Below are 26813 nucleotides of genomic sequence, written 5' to 3' on the forward strand. Positions count from 1 at the left end.
CCCGGAATATGTGCTTGCTTTCACACAGAACCCGTAAAGGTCCCGTGATGACACGTTAGGAACTAAATGGTCTCTGATTCATTACAGTTTGCACATATTTTTTTGTCTCGAACGTTGATCTTCCTTCAAAACACATGGTAAAAAAGTTGCGCGATAACGTGCAATGTTACTAGGTCCCCTACCCGGGATCTGTCCCTGAATCAATCCCGGAACGTGTTTGCTTTCACTCAGAATTGTCACCAAAAGAAGCAAAAAGTCACTTTTACGGACTTTTAAATTAAATATTCCCTCCTGGTGGAATGACCTGCCCAAATCAATCCGAGCAGCTGAGTCCTAGCCATCTTCAAGAATCGGCTAAAAACAAATTTTTTCCATCTGTATTTGATCCTCTAACTCTAGCACTCTCTATTCTAATTATATTCTTAAAAAAAAAAAAAAAAAAAAAAACGTCCCCTTTATACTTTGCTGCTTGTTTTCTTAACAAAAAAAGGAACTAGCTTTCTAATATTTTTGCATTCTGTCTGTTTTCTTTTAATTCATTATAAAATTAACAAAAGCAAAAAAAGACCTCTAACACTAGCTTGCTCTATTATTTTTCTATTCTGTCTGTTTTATTTTTATGTATTATATTATTTAAAAAGCCTTTGCTAAGCTTACTGAGACTTGCTATAGCACTTGTATATCATTGCTCTTTTGTTGCATTGATTGCTTCCATTTTATAGAAGTCCCTTTGGAAAAAAACGTCTGCTAAGTGACTAAATGTAAATACAGTATATATATATATATATATATATATATATATATATATATATATATATATACATATATATATATATATATATATATATATATATACATATATATATATATATATATATATATATATATATATGTATGTATGTATATGTAAATATGTATGTATATAATGTTGTGCACATATATCTTGTGATGCCTCTCGATACATCATCTTTTGCTGATATTAGTATTAATGTTAGTAATTATGATCTGCTGACACTAAAAACCATGCAAGCCTGCTGTTTTCAAGAAAATGGGAAAAGAAAACCATTTTGCAGCATTTTCACTTCCTCAACCAGGGAAACCAAATGACAAACCACTTTAAAGTAGGTGTGTGGCCAAGAGAACCATTATGTCGCAATTTATAAATGGTTTCCTTTTGAATGCTAAGAAACACAGATGCTAGTCTGTCCTAGGCATTCGTGGAAGAGCAGTGCATACACAGCTTTCCTGAGATCAGCTGTTGCTAATCAAAGGGATAGTTCACCCCCCAAAAAATTCTATCATTCTCATGTTGTATCTAGAGTCACTTTCATCTTTGCAATCTTTTATTGCATTGCAGTGAATATCTTTGTCAGATACAGTGAGTAATGCTTGCTAAAAAGATTAAGCTCAAGATCAAAGGCACACATAATTATAATATACAGTTTGGGGCTTTTATTTAAGATTTGTGAGAGATATTTCAGATGTGTAACAATAAAAGTCTTTGATGCAATTACACAACAGTGGAAATGCATTGGAACCATGGTCAGTCTGAGTGGAAACTAGTTGCCCTTTTAAATTTAGAACGCACAAAAGACCTCTGTGATACCAAATGCATAATACATAACTTTTTTGAACATTTGATCTCTATAGAACTTTCCTTACAAGAAAATGCATCGTCTGCATAACTTCCTGGGGCCCCCGAAACAGAACTAAACAGCATACTCCTTAAATTAAACCTTCAGAAAGCTGTTTCCTGGTGCGTGTTTATATCCCCTGTATTTGAATAATAACAACATAGTCAAGTGCCTCGTCTTGTTTCCGTGTGATTTTTTATTTATTTATTTTTTCCTGGATGGAGCAAAAATAACACATGTGTTATTTAACCGAGAGCATATCAATCATTTTACGTTCTCAGGATATGGAGTCATTCAGTGTTACGGTCGACAACACAAACCTTTGTCTTATTTTGTCTGAGACCTTCCCATAAATATGCCCTGTGGATTTCAGTGGTTGTCTCACCCCACAGCCTATTTTGTATGAGCTTATCTAATAAAGGAGTTTCTCATTTTGAATTATTGATTTTAATTCTCATTGATTATTTCCAAGACGCCAAATAAATGAGTGTTAGAAATAAGTTGTTTTAGCATGAGGTCAAAAGTGTAACTGACAAAGTATTATTAAATCAAACCCAATGATTCTAATGGTACTAACCAATCTTAAAAAAGTAAACTTTAAACTTTGTGAACTTTGCACTTTGCCGATGATGACTCAAAGCCAGCAGTCTCACTATAATAGCTACCATCTGCTTCCCTTTTGGAGAAACATTTCCCTCCAAAAGGTTTCCTGCTGCACATGAAAAAGGATGTTTGTGGTACACATCTTGAACAATAACTTTGTGGTACACATCTTGAACAATAAGTCAGTTATGTATTGATACATTTTCAGCTCATCACAAATGCTGCAGAACAGCTTCATAATGCAACTTTCAAAGCATTCTGGGGGGCTGGATTCTGTGTCTCCCAAAAAAATATGGAAAAATATGGTATGGTATGCATTTTTTAGTTTTTTTTTTTTGTCTTTCAGAATGAGTAAAAATGCAGATAATCCAAGTAACTCTTCATATTCTTGTGCAATAATTCTATTTCTTATAAGAAGTCAAGTCTCATTAAAGAACACTCAGCACTTCATTTGATTTCTAAAGATAAAAGCATGCATAATGTTATGTTTCAGCTGAATGAGATGCTTTCTGTGGGTCGTGAGTGGATAGGCTCCTCTCTGGTTATTTAAAGACATTAAAGAGCTGTTCAGTGCTTTTGCATCTTTTATAGACTTCGCATACCCTACTATCATTCCCCACTTTACAAAGGGAACCATTTATTCACTTTTATACTATAAACTGCATTATATGGATGTAAAAAGCACCATGATATTTTTAACCTGTCAGGTCAGGTCTCAATAGCAGAAGATAAAGGGTTTTGCTTACACAGATAAACACATGAGACATGCTAGGTGTTTCTTACCATCTTCTTACCGATACCAAAAACACTCTGTGACTTGTCTTTGATTTAGTCATGGGTTAAGAGCTTTTAACTAAGAGACTGTGGAATGTGGAAAATGAATAAAACCTGTCTGAACATCTGGGTTGTGTTGTTAAAGGTGTCCTTGTTGATGACTTGCTTTTTTTTTTAATTTAGCAAATTCATGAAACATTGTGAATAGATTAGATAAGGCTGTATGAGTCAATGCTGTTGTGCAGTACTTTTTCACGTGTTCATATAATTATTGTGACATTGCCATATGTTTCAAACACACAGTTATTAAATATGGAAATCAAGTAAGATTTATTTAATTGCAGTATGCACTGAGATAACAAAATTGGTTTGAGGGGATGTTTTTTGACATGTAAAATATGTTGCATATATCACTTTGCATCCTAGTATTAATTTTAGCTGGATTTACCTAATTAATTCTGTAAAAAAAAAAAAAAAGAGTGATTGTGGTTTTAATAGACATCTTACTTTAAAACACTGCATACTATTCGGTACAATTGCAGAATTTTTATACAATTATCAAAATGTCAAAAGATTAAAAAAAAAATCCAAAAGTATATGTAAGATAACCTGACTCTCAATAACTCGCATTTATTTATATGCTGTTCATTTTCTTGCTGTTATGTGCCAAAGCATGACCACAGAATAAATATGAAAGTCTACAAATGTAATATTTAATAAGTTTAAGAGCTGTTAATCGCATTACAGAGATAACAGAAAATGAGTAGGCCTAATATTCAGTTTTAATGAACAAGACAAAACATTCTATTAGATTGGCTGCCCGCTGCTCATAAACTGTTTTCTATTTAGAATAATGATTTTACAATGGCCTTTACAAAGACCTAAGAAAACTATGCAAAACACCAGCATTAAGAATGGACTGTTGTCTCTATGTTCTGTTCTTGGAATGCAGATGATCCGTCACAGATTACACACCGCCCTCTAGTGCTGGAAGCTGAGATTCAAACGAACCTTAAAACAACCATCAGTGCGTGCGCACGTTGCGTAACTACGTGGATGTACGTCAACATGGCTGAATCCATGAGAGCAGCTAACCGGAGTTGATGAGTTGATGTGGCACTGAAGAGTAGCGGCGGCAGTAAACTTGAGCTTAATAAAATCACATTTATTTTGTAGATTAAGGTATGTAAAATGACTTTTACACGATACCGCTTTACTCATTTGTTTTGCATGAGAAATGTCACGCTAGGCCAATTTAATCTTCCTTCTTGCATCAACCAACGTGTTTCTAAAGAAAGTTTACAGAGAAAAAGTTTTTTTTTTTTAATCTTTAATGGCTGTTAGTATTGATTTGTTTGTTATGGTGCTGTGGTAAGTGTTGGTTTCATGAAAACAGTTTTTAGTAGCATATTGTTAAATATTTTTTTTTACGCAGAGCATGCATCTTATACAATATAAATAATGCCTACTCATTATTAAATGGATTCATGTAACAAAAACATCCAAATCTGGCTACTTTTTTTTCTTAAACGTTTTGCACAGTGATGAGACTTGCTGAACTGAATGTAACGTGAGCTCAGTTGGATGTAGATTTAGCTTTTGTTTACATTTACACCAAGATAAATAAACTATTATCATGTATGATCTCACATAATATCTTTCATAATTTATTTATGTTGGGAACTAGCCTGAAAGATCTAACTACATTGATTCGATCAACTGCATTTTGATATAAATATATGCTTTATATTTCAGTTGTTCAAATCAGGACACCATGTATCTCCAGAAGATGTTCTCCTGTTCTCAGCTGTTAGCGAGACCAAATGCTCTGCAAACATTCAAAAGAGCTGCTTCACAAGGCAAAAGTAAGTTTTTATGTTTTTCAATATGTTGTATCACATACCCCGTGAAAGAAAGAAAAATATGCAGGGTACTAGAAAGTAAAGTTTATGGATTGTGAAACTGATCTATATCAGAGTGGATACTGAAAAGTATATTTTTATTAAAATCAAAGGCCGAGCTTTAAATATGGAGATGCAACAAGTTGTTTCCATTCATGATGTTTGCTCTTAATTCACAGCATGTCTGTCGCTCTCGTGACTCTCTCATTCACTGGGTCGGTGCTCCTCTTTGAGTTCTGTCCTGTCAGCGTTTGGCTGTGCTGTCTGACTTTGCTGATTTGGCACCTTTTACTGTGTTATTTTCTTTCATAAAGAATGTGGCAAGGTTTTGGTGGGCGCTGAACTTCATAAGCTCACAGCTTTGTAAATGGCCTGTCCCAGATTTCTGTTCAATTCATCTGTTTGATTTACAGATCACTTTTTGTCTGCATTGACATTAGTTATTGATGAATTTTGTATAATAAGACCAGTGCTATTTCATAAGTAAAAATAATCAATATAAATAAATAAAAACATTTATATTTAATATTTAACTTTAAATCTATTGGTCTGAATTGTCTAGAATCCCATGTACACTGGCATAAAGTTAATTTGTTTACATATGCATTACTCCCTCTTATGTATTGGATGAGATTTCAGATTCAGATTTTACACTAAATGTTAAAAGGTACTAAATGTTAAACACCTTAAATTACTTTTTAATTTAAAAAGACACATTGTCATACTATACATTACTGTACACTTTTTGTATTTATAATAAAGTTTTTAGACATTTTATTGTTCAACTTTTATTATAATCTTTTAAACATGATGATATTTTTGATTACAAAATAAATAGTTAGAAAAGGCTTCATTAGAAGGGGATTGGATGATGAAAGTTGGACTGTGATAATATTATTATTATTATTGTTATTCTGCCCATGTGGCTTTGGTTACATCAGTAGAAAAAAAAAAAAAAATCATATTGGACGCACAGTTATTCCATTATAGATTATAAGAGCATGCATTTGATGAATTTTGTGGGGTAGCATGGGGTCATTTGTTTACATTTTTGCATATTCAAAGATTCTGACTGTATAAGAGATTAATGGAAGCAATTTGTCACAGCTAATTAATGTACTTTATATTATTCAGTGCCATTTGTTACATTATAGACATGCTCTTCATACTTCCTGTTTTCTCTGCTTGTCTTTTACCATTTCCTTTCATATCCATCCTCCTCATTATCCTAATGTTCATCGGTGATACAGTCAGTGCACACTAACACAGTCTTTTTATCCATCACTCACTGGCTTTCCTGCATGGCATGCTCCTCATTGGGTGCTTTCCCGGCTCTCTCTCCATCCAGATCCCTCTTCCTCCACATTTCTCACACTCCATGCTGTGCGTCAGTGGAGTAACGTGCCTTTTTTTACAGTGCCGTTGGCACGGGCGCACGGTAAGTCATTTGCCCACCGTAGTGATCTGCGCCAGGCCAAGAGAATCCTCGTCAAGTTGGGGAGTGCTGTTGTAACCCGCGGCGACGAGTGCGGCCTCGCTTTGGGCCGACTCGCTTCAATTGTAGAACAGGTAAAGATGATAAAAGCTTAACGATTTGCACATAAATACTAAATTGTACTAACGTGATGCTGTAAAAAAATAAAAAAAAATAAAAAATGGAACATTATAACTTATGCATTTTGATTGTTTAAGGTGGCCATGCTTCAGAATCAGGGCAGAGAGATGATGATTGTGACCAGTGGTGCTGTAGCATTCGGAAAACAAAGGCTGAGGCACGAAATTCTTCTCTCACAGAGTGTCAGACAAGCCCTCCACTCAGGCCAGAATCAGCTCAAAGATATGGTGAGGACATATATATTTGTTACAAGTATTTTTCATAAAAAAAAAAAAAAAAAAAAAAAAAACAGTTCAGCATTAGCTTTATATCGGTATAACAGCCTATTTACATAAAATGTATATAAATATAAGTTGTCACTCTATATCTCCCAATAAGCCAGTTCTATGAAACCTTTACAATTAATCCAGAATGTGGCAAAAATATTCATTTTTAATGAGCCAAAAAGAATGCACATCACACATCTGTTTATCAATCACTTTTTATGAACCGATTTAATATAGGCTTTAATTCACATATAAACATTGATCAAAGCACATACCTGGAGCACAGCAAATATGGTAAACGCAAGCTACTGAATTTGCTTGACATTTGAGAAACAATCCTTATTGGTTCCTGTGCAGCAACCAAGCATTTTTCAGCAGAGTAAACCAATCTTTTAACTTGAAAAAATATTACGAAGCTTAAGTTGGATGTGTTTTCTTTGTCAGTCATTACCAGTTCTAGAGGCGAGAGCGTGTGCCGCTGCGGGACAAAGTGGACTTATGGCTCTGTATGAGGCTATGTTCACTCAATACAGCACCTGTACTGCCCAGGTACACACAGGCTCTAGCATATGCATGCTGAAGCTACAAGATGCACTCTTATTCATATTTTCATTTTTTGTTGCTTCAGATCCTTGTAACAAACCTTGACTTCCACGACGACCAGAAAAGACGGAACTTGAACAGCACTCTGCACGAGCTGCTGCGTATGAACATCGTGCCCATCATCAACACCAACGACGCTGTGGTGCCTCCCCCAGAACCCAACAGTGACCTACAGGGGGTAAATGTGGGTATTGGGAGAGAGAGAGAGAGAGTCTGCCCAGCAGCCTTGCCACCCTTCCTCTTCCTTTTGGAACTGCATGCTGGGAGGGGCTTTTACAGATGCATGCTGGGAGTCAGAGCAATGCAGAGGCTTGATCTTTGTCTCCTGCACCGTTGCAGCCTGAGGGTTCTTTCCATTCCTGTAGAAACTGGAAAGAAATTAACATTCTGTCGCTTACTTTCTGGGCTCATTTATGCTTGCTCTGTTTTGCACGCGCTGCGGCTTCAAATGTGGTTTCATGTGGAATTCTGCCTGTTCATGGACTAGACAGAGTCATTCATCACACCCATTTTAATGCCATAGTTAAGAGATAAATGCTCATGGGAGCATAAAATATAGTGCTGATATCTGCCTTTGTGGGTTTTAAAAGACAAGGGCCGATTTCTCTCATTTGAGTAATTTTTGAGACTCTTTTCTCTTTTTCATACTGCAGGTTATCAGTATCAAGGATAACGATAGTCTTGCAGCGCGGCTTGCCGTGGAGATGAGGGCAGATCTTCTCATCGCTCTCTCTGATGTAGAAGGTGAGAGATTTCAGTTTGAATATCAATCAGTGAATACATAAGGTACCATAAGTTACTAAATATATATTAAAAATAACTACAGGAAAGGTTTAAAGACTGATTCTCACTCGTTTTGATGCAGTCTAAAGCTTTCCATAGTAAATAGTAACATGCTTTTAATATTTGAGTAAACTAATAATTACACTCAAGCCATTTTACATACCTTTCTCACACTTTACAGGCCTTTACGACAGCCCACCAGGGTCAGACGATGCCAAGCTCCTGGACACATTTTACCCTGGGGACCAGCATTCCATAACCTATGGCACAAAGTCCAGGGTTGGCATTGGAGGAATGGAAGCTAAGGTTGATTACAGAAAGATTATCTGAGATGTACACTCGTACTATATAGCTTTTGTTAGGATCATTAACTGAAACTGACAGTCTGTGTTTAATAAACTTTAGGTTAAAGCTGCTCTCTGGGCTCTCCAAGGTGGGACGTCCGTTGTCATTGCTAACGGCACGCACCCCAAAGTCACAGGTCATGTGATCACTGACATTGTTGAGGGCAAGAAAGTAGGAACCTTCTTCTCAGAGGTCAAGCCAGCTGGTGAGTTACCACATGTTCTACTGATTCAGTTTTACTTTTCTTCTAATGTGATTCATTTACCTCTGTTTGTTGAAAGACCTCAGATGCCACTTTTCTTCATCCACAGGTCCCACGGTCGAGCAGCAGACAGAAATGGCTCGCTCTGCTGGGAGGACTCTTGCTTCCCTTGAACCAGAGCAGGTTAGCTGAACTTTTAAACCGGTATTTTAGATGACTTTCTGAAATCATCTGCACATATTTTACCAGAAACGGTAGAATCATTATATTTAGAAAAAGGAATATTCTGGGTTATTTTCATCTTAACATGTTTAGACAGCGTCTGTGTCATATCAATCTGTTTGTCCACAGAGAAGTGACATCATCTGCGCATTGGCTGATCTCCTTACTGAGAGGAAAGACGAAATCTTATCTGCCAACAAAAAGGACATGGAGCATGCTGTCAGCACGGGTATCAGGAATTAATTGCTACTCTCCAGACCATGTGCAAACCAGACCATTTTTCCCCCACTGAAGCCGTGTATCACAAAGGCGTTATTGTTTTTTTTTTTTTTGGCGCACTCGATCTCAATCTGTTATGTTACAGGTCGTCTGTCTCCGGCCATGCTGAAGCGACTCAGTTTATCATCATCTAAACTGAACAGTCTATCCATTGGCCTGCGTCAGATAGCAGTGTCCTCTCAGGACAGCGTTGGCAGGGTTCTGCGCAGGACTCGTGTGGCAAACAACCTGGAGCTGGAGCAGATCACTGTCCCCATAGGAGTACTGCTGGTCATCTTTGAGTCACGACCAGACTGCCTTCCTCAGGTCAGGTGCACAAAATGCATGCATCTACATAACTTTTGGCTCATTGTTTTAGTTTTCCTGTATGTGAGCATTTTTATGTTTGGGCCAGTGGGTGGTGGTTAATGATCTGGGCTGTAAACTGAAAGGTTGTCGATTCAAATGTGTCTGTGTACTTTAAGTAATTTAGTGTAAACATCTGCTAAATGTCTACATTATTTACTTTTTATTTATATTTTTTCAATCCCAACAGGTTTCTGCTTTAGCCATTGCCAGTGGAAATGCACTTTTGTTGAAAGGTGGCAAAGAGGCGGCCAACACGAATCGCATCCTGCATGAGCTTGCTCAGGAGGCTCTGTCCATCCATGGAGTCAAAGACGCCATCCAGCTGGTAAATAAAGCTTGCCAAGGCTGCATTTATTTGATCAGAACTCCAGGTAAAAATAGCAATATTGTGAAGTATTATTACAATTTAATTTGTAAGTCTTCATTGTCACATGATCCTTTAGAAGTTTGATGCATATAAAGATTTCTTATTGTTATCAATGCTTAAGAAAAGTTGTGATGCTTAATATGTTTTTGGATCACTTTTTAAAGATACTTTGATGAATAGAAGGTACCAAAGAGCAGCATATATTTGAAATAGAAATCTTTTATATCATGTTTTACTGTCACTTTTGATAAATTGAATGCATCTTTGCTGTATAAAATTAATAACAAAAAAAAAAACAAAAAAAAACTTTTGTTTGGTTGTGCATATGTGTATATGTACTGTAGTCACCTAACCGATGTGATATGTGGCAGGTGAGCACGCGTGAAGAGGTGGAGGATCTGTGCCGTCTGGAGAAGATGATTGATTTGATCATTCCTCGTGGCTCCTCTCAGCTAGTCAGAGATATTCAGCGTGCGGCGAAGGGCATCCCTGTTCTTGGCCATAGTGAGGGGATCTGCCATGTTTATGTGGACCATGAGGCCAGTGTTGACAAAGCCATCAAGATCAGTAAGACTGCCAGTGAAGATTTAAGAATGTAGATGTTTTTTATTTCCACATAGGTACACTCCATGAACAACCATTGTGCTTTATAATGGTTTAAATTACACTGGTTATGTTTTATCTCTCTAGTCCGAGACTCCAAATGCGACTATCCTGCAGCTTGTAATGCCATGGAAACCCTGCTGGTGCATCGAGAACTTCTCAGAAGCCCATTGTTTGATCAGATCATCGACATGCTGAGGACCGAACATGTAAGACCGCATATATATTCACAGTATGTCATTCATACTTAATTAGGCTTACACTCTGAGGACTGTAACCGAATCTGTCTTTGGTCTAGAAAAAAATAATAATATAGTGTTTCTGTTGAAGCTGCTTTCTGCCTCAGGGTAAAAAAATAAAAATAAAAAATGCAAATGCATACCATTACTTCAAAAGTTTGGGGTTGAAGATTATAAAAAATGTTTTTTGAAAGAAGTCTCTCTCTCACCAAGGCTGTATCTATTTAAACAAAAATGAAAAAAAAGTGAGAAAAAGTGAAACATTAAAAATGTGGTTTCCTTTTCTATTTTAATATATTTTTAAATTTGAAATTAAATAAAATTCATGTTTCAGAACCCATCACTCAGTCTTCAGTGTCACATGAATGTTCAGAGCTTATGCTATTTTGATGCTCAAGAAAATCCCCTCATATACTTCTGCATATTTTAAAATAATACTCTGTGCTTGTAATTATTGGTGATTTGACCTTTGTAGGTGAAGATCCATGCCGGCCCCAAGTTTGCGTCTTACCTGACCTTTAGTCCGTCAGAGGTGAAGTCTCTGCGCACGGAGTACGGGGATCTGGAGTGCTGTATCGAGGTTGTGGACAGTATGCAGGAGGCTGTTGATCACATTCATAAATATGGCAGTTCCCACACTGATGTTATTGTCACTGAAAATGGTAAGACTGCCCTATAGTGGTGGACAATCGTGTATCATAAATCTAGACAATTTGCGTTAACATTAGTTGCAAGCTGTGTTTTTGTTGAAGTATTTAGGTGCTTTAATAATATAAAAATAAAATGACACGCTTTACCTTTAAATGCTACTTTGAACAAAGTGTTGTAGTGCCATTTAGTGGGAAGATTGATATTGCTTTCAAACATTGAATCTTCATTTTTATTTTGTTTTTTTTCATTAATTCATTCATCTTTAACATACTGTGTGTAGAGGACACAGCAGAGCAGTTTCTTCAGCAATTAGATAGTGCCTGTGTCTTTTGGAACGCCAGCTCACGGTTTGCTGACGGATATCGGTTTGGTCTCGGTAGGTGTCTTTTTTCTTCTTTTTTTTCACCCATGAACTTAACATTTTTCCCTTTTAATCTCATAATGACCCTGTGGTGCTTTGTAGGTGCGGAGGTTGGCATCAGCACGGCCCGTATTCATGCCCGTGGGCCTGTGGGGTTAGACGGGCTTCTCACTACCAAATGGGTTTTACGGGGCGAGGGCCACACAGCTGCAGATTTCTCTGAGCAGGGCAGCATGACGTATCTGCACGAGAATCTTCCGGTGGCACAGGTTCTCCCTGGACGAAGGACCACCAGCTAGGGTCATGAAATAAAAGCATCTACAATCTAGAATCAAATCCATCTGAAGTAAAAGCTCACTCACTCACTTTAAACCGGTTTCAAAACTCCCATCAGGCAGTGTGTTTGGAGTAAGTATGAATACAAGGAAGATCATCTGTGGATCGAGAGCTGTTCAGTGAGCTCATACATTTAAATTTTTCCAAATGCACATATTTTAGTCAAGTGTGTCTTGTTCTCTGAAAAGAACCTGTTGAGCTTGCTGTATAACTACAGAGACATCAAGGAATTTTGCTTAAAGCCGTGGTCCATCTTATTGTTTTTGTAATTTGTGCATTGTATTGTTTTTTTGAGTAGAAAAATGTGGTAAAAAATAATGACCGCTTCACTCCAGTATGGAGTGAATGAAAAGAGGCCTCCCCGAACTGCCCATGTTATATATTTGTCATATTTAATGTGTGGAAAATGCAATAGGCACGAACATTTCTGAGCACTATTTTGAGCATTAAAAATAATTTGTGTACACATAACAACTTAAGCTTTAATGGGTAAATTCTTTTTTTTTTATGTGGCATAGTGCTTGTCATATACAACATCTTATCTGAAAAATATATTTTTCATTTGACATAGTGCTAGTCATATACAGTCCAAAATAAGAAAACCAATTAATTGAAAAGGAAAACTAGTATTTTCAAGCTGCTCTGTCTGTTTTTTTTTTTTATTATTATTATTGAAAAGAAAACCGAAAAACAATTTTTCTGTGCATTACCTTCCTCATTTTGCATTTTTTTTTATTTATGCTCACTGCTTTTTTAATCATGAATAATGTGCAGACCTGTATACATTTCTGTGTTGCTGCTGTAGAATTCTCTTTAGCTTTTGACCTGAACTGCTTCAACAAATACCTTGTTATCTGTACTTTAAAGTGCTGTAATGCTCAACAAAATAATGATGCTTAATAGTATGAAAGGTAGTCTGAAAATGTTCACATTTTTTGTATGTAGAATAAAAATCTTTTTTTTTTATTTTTTATTTTTTTACTTTTGAAATTCTTCTGGGTACATTCGATGCCTCTGACAAAGACCTAAAAGTTGAATTTGTACCTGAAAGATGTTTGGAGAAGGATTTAGGGAGGAAACCGACAAGTATTGGGGCCATTTTGAACTTGATTAAATATCTTTCTTAAGTACAGTTCAGTGTGGAAAACATCAAGAGGCTGTTCTGTAGGGAGAGAGAGAGTTGCCAAGCACTAAGTGGGACGCGGAAGAGTGAAAACAATACTACAGAGGATTAATTATGTTGCTATTAGGAAAGAAGAGGCTGCGAGAAGACTGAGGCTTGCCATGAAAGTGCCAGTGCCTTTTGACTCGCAACTTCTTTTTATTCTCCAAAATGTGCGGTTTACGCTCAATGAGCCTTCATCAGAAACTCAAAAGATCCAGAGATGAAGAGAAACGAAGTCTCATTCATCTCTTATTGTGATCCAACTTTACTGCCTAAGATCTGTGATCAATGACTGTTTGGATGAAAGGGGTTAAAAAATGCTTAAATGAGGAGACAGAAATACAGGTGCAGTTGTATAAGAAGCAAAATTATAACTAACACGCGAAACAGAGGTTGCCAAGTGTCGACCCTAAAACTCTGCTTTTAGATGTATTTTGTCAGTGCAGTTTTATTTTAAATTATGACTGCTAAATAATTCTTATTTTGTTACTTCTGTACATCAGCCTGCACGCGATATTTACATGTCTGACAGTTTAAGAAATTTGGATGTGAAAGTTAAAAGAGCCGTCGGACTTTCACAGTCAGTACATCTTTGATTGAACATTACTTGAGGCCAAAACTCATATTTCGTGTGCTTCCTTGATCTTTAGAGACTCAAATGTGCTCCCTGCAGAGCTTAATTTTTTCAAATCAATAATTAATGGTCAAAGTTATTTATTCATTTGTATCTTTGCCAATTATGGGCTTCTAATTAACAATTTCAATTATTGATATTTATCTCTGAAAGAGACTGGTATCCATACCTTATGAAAAATACATGAGCTGAGATATGGACTTGGTTTTGTTTTGTGTTCTGAGAGAGCCGCATGCTCGGGGCTAAGACCAGGCCACTTTGACTTTTCCTCTTTGAGTTTGCGTTGCCCTATGATGTGCTGCTAATATAGGGCCTCTTTCAAGGGCCCAAAGCGTCTGCTAGACATCATGTGATCTTATAAAAGTCTTCTACTCTACCATCCTCAGATACCCCCTTTTTTGTTCTTTAATAACTAAGTTCAAAGAACAAGAGGTTTCCTTAATAATTTTCTTTTGTCTCTCAGGCATGGGATGACGTCATGTGTTATCAAGCCGATGGACACATCTTGCATGCAACAACATTTTGACATGTTTAATTCTAGATTTCCGTGGGGTTTAAAATGGTCTTTAAAAGTCTTAGTTTGTCCTATTTACCACAAATAAATTAATAAAATCATGGCATTAGATGTTGCATGAACTTAAAAAAAAAACAATATATAAAAAATAATATCTTTGTTAGTACTTTTGCCTTCTTTTCCAAACTAAACATCCTAAATTTAGGATAATTTTGCTTCAGATACAAAATGAAGATATGATTTATATATATATATATATATATATATATATATATATATATACAGACACACACAACATGAAGTGAGTTTATGCTTATAACAACAAGAAAAAATAGGGTGGAAATGGTGTGTGAAACTTGTTTAACCTATGAATAATGGTGATTCTTAAAAAAAGCCCATTGGCAGATATTTTTCCTTTTTTAATCACAGATTTGCATTTCTCAGAAAACAAGATTTATATCATCATTTTATGATGATTTTTTTTTTTTTTTTTGACATTTGAAAACAAGACAAAACAAATTAGGAAAAGCATGACTTTTGTTCAGTGTAATCAGAAGTTACCTTAAAAGTGTTTACTTATTTTAGTTTAAAGACTAAATTCTCCATAAAACTTGCAGATACCCTTAGTTTTATGGCATGTATATATACAAAAGGCAATATGTTTGAGTTTAATCAAATTTTCCTTTATTTCCAGTTGTAGTTGGGAAGGGAAAGGTGCTGATAAAATACAGTTTGCTCAGTCAACATTACTAAAAGAGACTGATAGCCCAAATTCAATTAGGCTAAATGCCAGAATAAAGCCACCATCACAAATACATTCAGCATGACAGATCCACAGGCCCGAAGGTCAGACGTAGTCGCTGCAATGACAGACATTGCCGTTGACACATTGGGAGAGGTGGTTGAGTGATTTGGATCTTCATTTGAGGTCAGTCACGCGTCGCAGGGAGCCCATGGTAGGGCTGGGACTTCCCCACTCGATGTACCTCCTGTATTCACCAGGGCGCAGGAAAAACTGGCGGCCAGTGTAGTTGGGGTGCTCATGGAGGATCCAGTAGCCTTCCATGACATTGGCTGAAGAGATGTCCCCATTGTGGAATCGATGTCGTAGATCAGGGCAATCTTCATTCAGCTCCATTTCCTGACCACCAAAATCAGAGCGCTCGAAGATCTTCATCCTGTAGTTTCCAGTGTACTGGGGAAGAAGTAATTGGTGTTATATATATATATATATATATATTTTTTTTTAAAGTACAAATACAAGGCATTGTTGCCTAACATAGCAACAATGGATGAGCCAATAGTGTGAGTTTGGGGTGGGACTCTCTATTCAGCTGAACAATGGCAGATGAAGTGAGTGTTTGAGATATCTGTATGTTACGCTTTTAAGACAACAGAAAAAAAAGAGACAATTACACAATATTCAAAGAACAGCCATTATTTTCAATGAGCTAGATTCTCATAGCCTAGCCACCATAATTCTGTTTTCTACATCTGCTGACTGACTAGAGTAAAGACTCACAGGAGGAACCATGCAGCAGGAGCGAATGCAGTCGTTAAATCCAGCCCAGTGCTGGAAATCAGGGTATTCACCCTTGGACAGCATGTACTGGTATCCAGCGTAGTTGGGCTTCTCATAGGCCACCCAGCTTCCACTTTCTACTCGGATGGAGTTGCAGCGAGAAAAGTGGGCCTGCATGTCAGTGCAGTCTCCAGTGCACTCATAGTGACGGCCCTGGAACTTTTTGTCTTCAAAGAAAGTAATCTGTTGGATGGATGTAGAGAAAGAAAAATACATGATTACAGGTACACTTTAAGTCTGAAGTTACCATTCTTCTTACTGCGTCAGATTTTTTGTAAGTTGTATTCAGAAAACCTAATAATTTTTTAATATAACTATTTTAAAAAGTAAATATTTTATTGTCTTTATGATTTATTATTATTATTTGTCTTTTGTATGACACTAAAGTCTACACTATACAGATTTAATCTTAAACATATTAACTGAACTCAACAGAGCAACTTTGGGCAAAAAGCAGTTTCTCTGTTTCTCTCTCGCTTCATTGTTGGAATGAATATTTAAAGCAATTGATCATCTTAAGATGCTTGGAACCATGGCTTTTAATAACAGAATAGGATGGATACAGTCAAGAACACTTTTTTTGTACAATTAAGGGTTGGGACAATATTATTACTTTAAAAATACATATCTAAAGTGTACATATTAGTATCTTTTGAAAGGGTATCGCCCCGGTTGAGTATATATATATTTTTCTGAGAATGTTCCCTTAGTGAAAGCATATATAACAGGATTACCATTCAAAGAAAATATTTATAAACCATTTTTTAATCATGGTTTTTCAAAATGTATTATTAAAAAAAAAAAAAAAAAAAAAAATATATATATATATATATATATATATATATATATATATATATATATATTTGTTTTTAAGAGCTAAAAGCATACATATCCTAGAACCACAATCTATATCATTTACAAACACAATTTAGTCACTTACCTTGGCCATTGTGACTGTTCTCTGAGCAGACAAAACCATTTCTGAGGTCAGGACCTCTTTATAGACCCGGCATGGATCAGGGCTTTGTGTGTGACTCACAAAACTCTGTCTGCTCAGCACAATGTGTTCTATAGAGTAGATGCAACTGTAGATCAGCCAGTGTGTGCCCCCTTTTGTGTCTTTGCAAGTTTCTCTCTCTCTCTCTCTCTCTCTCTCTCTCTCTCCAAAGACAGCACCACTGCACTTTTCAGTGCTTGACAAAAAAATTTGCGAACTCTGCTTTTAGTAGCTTCAGGGCTTTACATGTAAAAACCATGGACTGGAAGGGATATATACACGAAGTTAAAAGTCTAATATGAATCTGGGAATTATTTTGTGATTTCATTAAAACTGTCCTGCCTAAGCACAGTTCTTTTTTATCAGCTTGTTTTATGGTTTGTAATGTGACTAAAATGAGTTCTTCAGCCACATCAGATTTATAAAGTTGAGTTTGGCTTGAAACTGACATGCTTGTCTTCATTTTGACGTGTACTGGGCAATGCATCAATGGATCCTTATTCAAAAAACAACTGGCAAGCTGAAGAAACTTTCTGTTTCCTACGCTACCAAATAATTCAAAGTGTCATGAAGAAAACATAGCATAGAAGAACCATTTTAATCAGTTTTAACGTCTTTAATGGTCATAAAAAAAGACACTCTTTACATTAAACTGCTCCTCATTCTCCTAAAGGAGCCAATCATGGGATTCATGCAACCCCATTCGCTGCAGGCTCTGTACTCTCCGGGCCGCAGGAAATACTGACGGCCTCTGTAATTGGGGTGCTCGTAAAAGATCCAGTAGCCCTCCATACAGTTACAGGAGTAGATGCCGTGGTAGCCAAAACGGTCGTAGACATTGGGGCAGTCATCTGTGAACTCCATCATGTGTCCGTGCATTTCAGGTCTGTTGTAGATTCTCATGCGGTAGGCACCTCTGTACTGTTGTGTGGGGAGAAAAAAACTGCAGTTAGGGCTTTAGAGGAATCAATAATCAGGGCAACGCAGAGACATTTGAGAGACCAGTTGTCAGAACGTTTGGGAGAAAACCTTGAACATTCTTGATGTCGCTGTTGAGACTGAGCCTTTGAACATGACTTCCTGCTGTAAACGTGCAACTTTCAAAGATTTTCAAGTAGACGTTTAGTCATTTTCGTTCGAACAAACTCTAGTGACAGTGTCATGATTCTTCCACTGCCAAAAACAGAGATGAATGGAATTATGATGAGCTGCGCAGTCATCGGAGTGCGTCTTGCTCCATTTCAAATAACTAACCCTCCTGGTGGACCTGTGAACCTGTTTTTCCCTGCATATATGAATAACTTCAAAGGGCTCGTTGATTGACGTTGCTTTTTTTAAAGGTGTCTGACTGCGTGAAATAAAACCTATCATTTTGATTGACTTACTGGGGAGAACATCTGACAAGATCTGATACAACTGTTGAAGCCCATCCAGTGGTGAAAGTTAGGATACTCCCCACGGCCCAGGACGTACTGATATCCCATATAATAGGGCTTCTCGTAGCCCACCCAGTGACCCCCCATGACCCGAATGGAGTTGCAGCAGTTAAAGTATCTAAAGGTGTCAGTGCAGTCAGCAGAGCACTCATAAGAGCGCCCCTGGAAGTTGGAGCCTTCATAGAAGATGATCTGAGGACAGAAGGAAAGAGTATGTTAGCAAGGAACAGAGGAAATAATCTTTGGAAGTGGTGAATGAATATGCTTATTTTATCCAGTCTTATGTGAAAGTAACATAGAAAGCTGTAATGGCAAAACATCCATGGATGGTCTACCATTCGTCTATCTAGTTTGAATTTTGAACTTTATTTCAGACTATATGGTCTTCAGGTTGTTCCAAGTTCATGTCCCTAATGTAGCAAATGATGTCTTGTGAAAATACCAATTCTAAACATTAAGAATCAAGCTACAACTGACAACGCCTACCTTTCCCATGGCTGCAGAGCAGGATGTCCACGCCGTTCTGCCGTACTGCCATCGAGGTCCTGGTGGACCTTTTATACTCTTCATCAGACGTATACACACTACTGCCAGAGGCACGTCACAGAAACTAGAGTTTACCTTTGTAAACGTCACATACCTTTCCATTATTCATTTCTCTAAAGACAACTAAAGCCACACTCCCATTATTCCCGAAAGCTAGAGTTTACCTATACAAATTCCCCTCACCTCATGAGCCTCACCAGCACGCCAAGCCTTGTTCACCCATGACCTGGTGATGTGCTCTTTTCATAACTGGCCACAAAAGGATCAGGAGGCATTATAAGCAGGCCTTTCTGTATATGGCACAATGTGGAGTAAAAATGGCATGTAAACAAATTTAACAGTATGCACAAGTAACCCTAAAACAGTGAGTCCTCTGTTTGTTCATGTGAACTGCATTCCTGTCGAGACCGATAAAGCAAACGTACTTTTGAAACACAACTGTCACCTTCTGTTTAGATTGAGGCAAACCAGATTTTGTCAACCAGTTGGTCTGGAGATTTTTATTGAATTATTCATTTTTAAATACTAATCACAGAGCAGTTGAGAGTGGTTTCATCACAGCACACATTATAGTCCTACTCGTGTCTATTTTTCCAGGCATGTGCATTTCAGGTGCTTATCTAAGTGATTCTGACACTATTGATTGTTCTGCAATGTGTTGACATAACCTCCGACAATATGTTGCCTTCTTTTGCTTCCATAGCCTGAAGAGTCGCTCTGATGCAAGGTCTTCATAAGGCTGTGTTGGGGAGGGTTATACATTTCATGTGTTTGTGTTATTGTGTGATGGTTGTTTCAACTCTAGGACAGTCGACTCTGGCATGTAACAAATCCCTCAGCTGACAGGCAAAAGGCCAAAGAGTGTTGGCCTTGTGTTTCTATTCTTTTCAAAGCTGAGCTTCACCCTCCACATCTCTCCTTTCATCAAGATGAGGAGCAACGCTCTGTTTTCTGTATTGTTTTTTTGTGCCGGATTTATTCAAGAGAAAGACAGCTTTTGTAAAACAATAGCCATACTGTTCTTTGATAGCCACTCTGGCATCATTTTAAAACGCAGCTCAGAGAGTGAGAGAAGTTATAGTTAGCGCTTTGTTTCTTTATCTTTCAGTGGCTTGAGCTGACAGTCACAAACATTATAAACGTGTCTGATCTCAAATATGTAAAAAGTCTAAAGACTGATCTTCAGAGATCACACTGAAAATCTATTTTAAACCTGGAGATAAACAGAGCGTTTTAGGATTTGAAAAAAATTTAAACAAAGAAACTTTGTGACATCAAATGGATTATTAAAATGTAGTAATTAGTAAATACAGTAGATATATTTAAAGAAGATATATTTAAGATACTGTTCTATTTCTAGATCACTTAACTAATAAGCAAATTTATGACATCGACAACTTAACAAATTTTTAAATGTATTTTAGACAAAATTAAAGTTTTAAAGCAGAAGGTGGACAAAATGCCGATATCTCAAGAAATTCTGAAATTCTTTTCAACTTTTGAGTGTAACATTTCCACTCGTTATTTTATACTGGTGCTGTAATTTGTACAATAAAACTTTTGTAAATACACTACCTGTTGAAAGTGTGAAAAGTTTTTTTTTTTTTTTTTTTAGCAGCAATTAATCTAGTCTTCAGTGTCACATAATCCTTCAGAAATCATTCTTATACAATGATTTAGTGCTCAATAAAAATAGTTGTTATCATACATGTGGTGTAATCATATGGAATAATGGATGTTAAAAAATTATCTTAGCTCCTCACAGGAATTATTTTAATTTTAAACTAAGATAAAATAGAAAAGTTATTTTAAATTGTAATAATATTTCACAATACATTTTACTAATTAAATAAATGCAGCCTCTGTAAGCATAAGAGACGTCTATACTACAAAACATTTTTGTAAGCATAAGAAACTTTTGACTGGCAATGTGCTGTATATATTTTGTGTGTGCGTGTGATGGGGGGGGGGGGTATTAAATTAGAACAATAAAATTAGCATTGCCACTAGTGGTCTCAGACTTTTTAGACCCAATTGTATAAATGATTGACTTGTGTTATATCTTTTGTGAGAAATTTTCTTTTAATCCAACTTTCGGTCTCCTCCTCTTCTCAGCTTTTTTCTTGGCTTAGTTGGCGATTACTGTACTCTACACTACAGGAATGGTTCTCTCACATCACAGGCTTGCAAATAGTAATCTTGAAAGCACTACAAGACATTTCATCCCCACACGGGGCGAAATACTTCAAATAAGCCCAAGCTTTCTCTCTTGGTTCCCCCCGGAGAACAAAAAGCCAACACTTAAGATCTTTTGCTGCCTCTCCGGTTGAGAGAGATGAGGAGAGAGAGAGAAATGGAGAGAGTTGCTTTGGACAGAGACAGAACGCAACAGTACAGTGTTATCACATAAAATTATTTTTATTGTGAGGTGATCAAACATGACACTGGACCACAAAAACAGTTGTAACAGTGAATAAAAAATAATAATTAGATTTATACATCACCTGAAATCTGAATAAATAAGCTTTCCATTGATGTGATTGTTTTTTTCAGTACAATATTTGGCCAAGATACAACTATTTAAAAATCATGAATCTGAGGGTGCCAAAAAAAAAAAAATCTAAATACTGAGAAAATCGCCTTTAAAGTTGTCCAAATTAAGTTCTTATAAATGCATATTATTAATCGAAAATGAAGTTTTTATATATTTACGATAGGAAATTAAAAAATATCCTCATGGAACATGATCTTTACTTAATATCCTAATGGTTTTTTGCATAATTTTTTTTTTTTATTTTTTTTTTTTGACCCATACAATGTATTTTTGGCTATTGCTACAAATATATAATAAGTTTTGTACTCCAGGGTCACAAATGTGCAAGATACACTAATTTCATTTATTTACAATGAGGTACAATGATGTACAAACTGCTAATTTATTAATTATCATCATTATTTATTTATTTATTTACTTCGTTAGTAACCTAGAAATAGTACAGAATCTTATAAGTGTTCCTGTAGCTCAACTGGTAGAGCACTGTGCTAGCAAGCAAGCGAGCGCAAGGTTGGGGGTTTGATTCCCCGGGAACACATGATAGGTAAAAATTGATAGCCTGAATGCACTGTAAGTCGCTTTGGATAAAAGCGTCTGCTAAATGCATAAATTTTTTTTTTTTATATATATATTATATAATTTATTTATATTTATTTTTTTCAACATGTCTAACAGTTTGGTCACAGACTTTTGTTCAGTAGCTATGAACCTGGCTATTTTTTAAATCTAATCTCATCTAAAAACTTAAAGGACTTTGAAACTGACAAAAACGAAAATGGTCTAATTTAGTGACATTACAGGAAAGGCTAAGAAGACTCTTTTAATGCTTGATAGACAAAATGGCCAACAAATACACTGTTAGTTTCTTGATTATGGCATTAAATTGGAATTGTATGTATAATCTAGAATTAGGCAGCACACAGCACCCAAGTAAACATAATTCATTTTTATTATTTCATGGTTGAAGACAATATGCAGTGGACTTTGCAGTCCCAGATATGCGAATTTAAAGAAACTATTGGTGTGGGTTCTTATACAGGAAATGTGTAATTTCAAGTACTTTATGGTTCTAGGACAAAAGCTCTGCCCTAGTGAATGGCAGCTGCCGCTTCTCTCCAATTAGCCTTGTGAGTTTGTAAGAACGGGCCTTAATCTGCTGTTGAAGACGGTGTGATGTGGCTGGGTGAGGCAGAGCCTCGTGTGTGAGGGGGAGGAAGACTGAGAGATCATCCTCCTGTTGTTGTGCAGAGCCGCAGACGGGCCCTGTCTGTCCCTGCCAGCGCACCAGCCTCGCTATCGGCTGCGCCAGACGCTGCCTACGCTTGCCGGCCACTCTGAGAGTGTGCCAGGGACGGCTTTGTGAAGATGTGTCTGATGTGCTCCATCTTTTGTTTTGGAGGATAATTAAAAGAGGAAATAGTTGTGGAATATACACTGAAGAAGGAAGGAACTGGGGACGCTTCTGAAGCCATTCAAATAATGGATGTGGTTATTATTTAGTTTATAATTTGTTTATTTTGTGTCTCTCACTCTCTCTCTCTCCTTTTTTTAGTTTTATAAAACTTTTCCTTAGAGGGTCTAAAGATGACTTTAGCCCCAGACATCACCTAACATATGAGCCATCCGTTCGTTTGTTCATTCATTATTTAATTTGTTCATTTAACACTACATAAGTTTGAACACTTTTAACACTTTTTTTTGTGTGTGTGTGGGAAATATATCTATCTCATGTTCACCCAGGCTGGATTTATTTGATTTATTTATGAAATGCAGTGAAACAGTTAACTGTTTTAACAATTTAAAATAACTCTTTTTAATATATTTTAAAATATAATATATTCCTGTGATGATACAAATACATTTTTAGCAGCTATTATTTCAGTCTTGTCACTTGATATTTCAGAACTCATTCTAATATGAGACTAAGAAACATTCTTTTATTATTATCATCGTTAAAAATAGTTTTCCTGCTTAAAATTTTTGTGAATAAAATAGCCCTAAAAAACTAAATAGCTGATTTTGATGTCATTTTATATAATAGAATATTTTTTTTTAATCTTTAGTAGCTTTTGAGATATTCCAACATACATAAATTGGTTTTTGTTTAAATTTTATTATAGATAATACTTAAATGTTATAATAAAAATATATTGATAATGAATTTAAGAAATTGTGCTTTTTTTACCATTTAGTGATCAATTTTGTTTAACTTATAAAAAATATATATAATTTTTATTGTCATATTCTGGGACCAGGACAAAAAAAGTAAATAAATAAATCAAATTTTCCTTAAGGGGGTCTTTAACCTTGTTTTACCCTTTGATTATGCTCATGTATTCTAATGAGCCACATTGTTTCCTAAATTCAGGTGGTCCTCATATTTTAGCTATTCTCCAGGTTAATATGCTCAGATCCAAAATCAAACACGAGTATGCATTATGGGTTACTGGGTTTGTCTTTCTCACATCTCCTTTTCAGATGAAACAGAGCGGTCCAGGTAAAGACAACCCTCTCACGTGACGTTCCCCCAAACGTCCCATGGCTCAGAGTTTAAAGAGTAAGTTTCTTTTGTGTGATCTGCCCTCATCTCAAAACAGTCTCTGTGTTTACTGACACATGACAAAAAAAAAAAAAACTCAGATCTTTTTATCTCCTCTTCTAGAAGGAGGAATCTCCTTATGATGCATCCGTGTGTTTAAGGCAGAGGCTGGCAACAACACACGCAACTTCAATAGAGCGCCTTGAACACACGGGGAAAAGGTGCACCCGAGCTGCCGATCTACCCCAACCTTTCTACAGCCTTAAATATATAATCACATATGATGCCATTTTTTGCTTCCTCAAATTTGGCATCAAAGTAAATGTGTTCTGACAACAGTTAGTGACAAGGGCTCCAAAGGAAAAGAGGAAAGTCGGCCGTACCACACCGTATCAATTATTGATCGTGCGGCTCTCGACCTGAAAGAAAGAGAGGGAGCATTGTCATAATGAAATGTGTGATTTTTTACTAAATAAAAAAAAAAATAGATAAAGGTCGTCCCATTGTTCTGAAGACTTATGAGTTTGATTGACAGCCTGCAAATTCTCTTCGTTCACACGTAAAGGAGATCAAAAGAGAGTTCTTCTCTTTGCCCAAGGCCACTTGCAATTTATTTAGAAGCCCTGCGCTTGTGTCCCAGCAGGTATCACTGCCGAACCAAGCCACTCAGGATAATCACAACTTTAAGCTGTCTCTCCTCCACGCTTGCTTTCTTTGTCAAATTAATGTAGCTGAGAAGCTGGTTCAGTTTCACAACAACAATATTTTGAAATCATCTCTGATTAAAATAACAAAACTGAATTGGAAAGTACAGTAGGGACCAAAATCCACAGATACGACATCAGAAAATCAGAGATTCGAAATGTAATCAAAACCAGGAGAAACTGAGCCTTGTCTTTCCAAAACATGTTTCACACATTCCAGATTCTGCTCTATTTGTAGGTCAAAGTGTGACATTGATCATGTGATCTCCTTTCAGTCCTCTGGATCATTTCAAATCATGCTGAAGAACATGAGCATCAGATTTAAATGGAAGTTCATACAGATCAATTGCTCCCGTCAAACACAAGTAAGACATTTGTGTTACTTTTCACTCAAACTGTTGTTATGCTTGTAATATAATCTGTAATAAAAATGTAAAATGTATTAAATTAATTAAATAATTTCCACCTTGCATAAACTCCTGACAAATGCTGGATGCATTGCATGCATAAAATCTCAGTTTTTTTTATAACTTTGGGAAAAATAAAACAGATTATTGGAGTACATTTTACAAGAAAATACTACTATAAAATATCATGTTTCAGTGTGTTAATTAACTTACTTTGTAACTGTGACATTCACTAGGAGTTTCTGAGTAAAAAATGCAGTCGATGGTAGGGGAAGAAGCCACTCTGCTTTGTAACCAGCAGAAAATAACACTGTTTATTTCAAAGGGATGCAGCAGTTCTTGTGAGCAGCGGAAGGCTTGAAGAAAAATAGGGCATTCATATGGGAGCAAGTGAAGGCATGGAGAAATAAAAGAAAATAGAGAGCAGTGTGAAATTCCTTTTGAGTGGTTTGAAATGAAGTAGCGTTTGAAATTAAATGTTTTGTTCACCTTCGTGCTGGTGCACCATATCTCTCAAAGTATGTTTGAAAAACCTTACGCATCACATTAATAATACACAGGAGGACGCTTAATGGGGTGTGTGGCTCGTCCCCATATCGATAATGATGAAACTGTACTGATGAAACTCTTCACCTCCGTTTTAACACCCAAAGGTGCTGCACAGATTAAACTCTGTTCTGTAAATGCCTTCAGTCTGAATAAATTAGAATGACATAGTGTGACAAAGTGATAACAAGATTAACTACACAACAACAAAAATTAATATGATATACTGATAAAAAAATAAAGTCTGGAGCATGTCATTTTTAAATAGGATACTTGATTCATTTATTTTTGAAATATAGTATATTTTTATTTTATTTTTAATCTGAAATATTACTACAATATTCATTACTAATTGTGACCTGGTCAATTATTGATTTACGTCTTTGTATTTTTATTGTGTTTGTATGAGGCATGCAATGTAAGATTGATGTGAAGATGCATAGAATTTAGACTACATAATAAAGAATGCTAATTACATAATGAAGTTTATAAGGTTAGAAGAAGAATACATAATGACTAAATAATTATTAAAATGATGTAATCAGTCACGTCAATCTGCTGCTGCTGCATCGTTTGAACACTTTAAACCGTTTCCCTTTCTCACCACTAGAGGGCAGTAGAGCTTTAAATGTGCTCCCCGCTATCCCTCTCTCCACGGTCTCTCTCTTTATTTGTCAGATAATTCCTGGAAGAAGTGTGCAGGCAGATATGTATTTACTGGCTGTGTCATCTCTCTGTGTTGTAAATCCTATCAGCTGCAGCAGGTGCTGCGCTGGGCTCAGGTCGTTTAAAACAGCAGCTGTGAGGGAGCTGACCTGGAGCACAGGCCATTCATACACACACAAACAAAGATATGTGCACACACAGCACACGTGCACATATGTAAAAGCCTTTTGTTTTGGTGCTACAATATTCTGGTGTGTTCCATGCTGGGTATATACGCGGACACGAGACTGTACGTAAAACCCTTTAATGAGAAATATAAATAGATAATTAAAAATAATACTTATTACAATCGCAGCAATCCTGTTTATTTCCAATGAATGCTGATGCTGAC

The 26813-nt window shown here is 36.4% G+C and overlaps 3 protein-coding genes across 5 annotated transcripts; 1 reads left to right on the plus strand and 2 right to left on the minus strand.

Moving 5' to 3' along the window:
* Nucleotides 1-4043: 4043 nt before the first annotated feature.
* Nucleotides 4044-13103, plus strand: aldh18a1 (aldehyde dehydrogenase 18 family, member A1). 3 transcript variants are annotated; one of them, XM_026276474.1, is made up of 18 exons: nucleotides 4044-4193; nucleotides 4767-4876; nucleotides 6261-6481; nucleotides 6605-6754; nucleotides 7238-7342; nucleotides 7422-7580; nucleotides 8050-8140; nucleotides 8361-8485; nucleotides 8585-8729; nucleotides 8836-8909; nucleotides 9078-9177; nucleotides 9313-9533; nucleotides 9763-9900; nucleotides 10314-10509; nucleotides 10633-10754; nucleotides 11260-11446; nucleotides 11716-11811; nucleotides 11899-13103. In XM_026276474.1, exons 2-18 carry the CDS (start codon nucleotides 4786-4788, stop codon nucleotides 12093-12095), a joined length of 2418 nt encoding a protein of 805 aa, XP_026132259.1. In that variant the 5' UTR covers nucleotides 4044-4193; nucleotides 4767-4785; the 3' UTR covers nucleotides 12096-13103. The 3 variants fall into 3 exon arrangements, with proteins under 3 accessions (XP_026132259.1, XP_026132260.1, XP_026132261.1); XM_026276475.1 differs by having other exon boundaries at nucleotides 7422-7574; XM_026276476.1 differs by having other exon boundaries at nucleotides 6330-6481.
* A 2003-nt stretch (nucleotides 13104-15106) lies between these two features.
* On the minus strand, nucleotides 15107-17074 carry LOC113112210 (gamma-crystallin S-1-like). Its single transcript, XM_026277644.1, has 3 exons — nucleotides 16968-17074; nucleotides 15968-16210; nucleotides 15107-15640 (listed from the first exon to the last, which is right to left on the minus strand). The coding sequence occupies exons 1-3, from the start codon at nucleotides 17004-17006 to the stop codon at nucleotides 15365-15367; spliced, it is 558 nt and encodes a 185-aa protein (XP_026133429.1). The 5' UTR covers nucleotides 17007-17074; the 3' UTR covers nucleotides 15107-15364.
* A 549-nt stretch (nucleotides 17075-17623) lies between these two features.
* On the minus strand, nucleotides 17624-19052 carry LOC113112211 (gamma-crystallin M2-like). Its single transcript, XM_026277645.1, has 3 exons — nucleotides 18947-19052; nucleotides 18410-18652; nucleotides 17624-17945 (listed from the first exon to the last, which is right to left on the minus strand). The coding sequence occupies exons 1-3, from the start codon at nucleotides 19028-19030 to the stop codon at nucleotides 17667-17669; spliced, it is 606 nt and encodes a 201-aa protein (XP_026133430.1). The 5' UTR covers nucleotides 19031-19052; the 3' UTR covers nucleotides 17624-17666.
* Nucleotides 19053-26813: the final 7761 nt, after the last annotated feature.

Source organism: Carassius auratus, chromosome 12 (genome assembly GCF_003368295.1).
Source record: "Carassius auratus strain Wakin chromosome 12, ASM336829v1, whole genome shotgun sequence".
NCBI lineage: Eukaryota > Metazoa > Chordata > Actinopteri > Cypriniformes > Cyprinidae > Carassius > Carassius auratus.

Coding starts and splice junctions, on each gene's coding strand:
- aldh18a1 (XM_026276474.1), top strand. CDS start 4,786: ATGTATCTCCAGAAGATGTTCTCCTGTTCTCAGCTGTTAGCGAGACCA. Junction 4,877..6,260: donor AGCTGCTTCACAAGGCAAAA/GTAAGTTTTTAT, acceptor CTCTCCATCCAG/ATCCCTCTTCCTCCACATTT. Junction 8,910..9,077: donor CTTCCCTTGAACCAGAGCAG/GTTAGCTGAACT, acceptor GTTTGTCCACAG/AGAAGTGACATCATCTGCGC.
- LOC113112210 (XM_026277644.1), bottom strand. CDS start 17,006: ATGGTTTTGTCTGCTCAGAGAACAGTCACAATGGCCAAG. Junction 16,211..16,967: donor GAACAGTCACAATGGCCAAG/GTAAGTGACTAA, acceptor TCCATCCAACAG/ATTACTTTCTTTGAAGACAA. Junction 15,641..15,967: donor CCTGCTGCATGGTTCCTCCT/GTGAGTCTTTAC, acceptor CTTCTTCCCCAG/TACACTGGAAACTACAGGAT.
- LOC113112211 (XM_026277645.1), bottom strand. CDS start 19,030: ATGAAGAGTATAAAAGGTCCACCAGGACCTCGATGGCAGTACGGCAGA. Junction 18,653..18,946: donor GCTCTGCAGCCATGGGAAAG/GTAGGCGTTGTC, acceptor TTCTGTCCTCAG/ATCATCTTCTATGAAGGCTC. Junction 17,946..18,409: donor CTTGTCAGATGTTCTCCCCA/GTAAGTCAATCA, acceptor CCCACACAACAG/TACAGAGGTGCCTACCGCAT.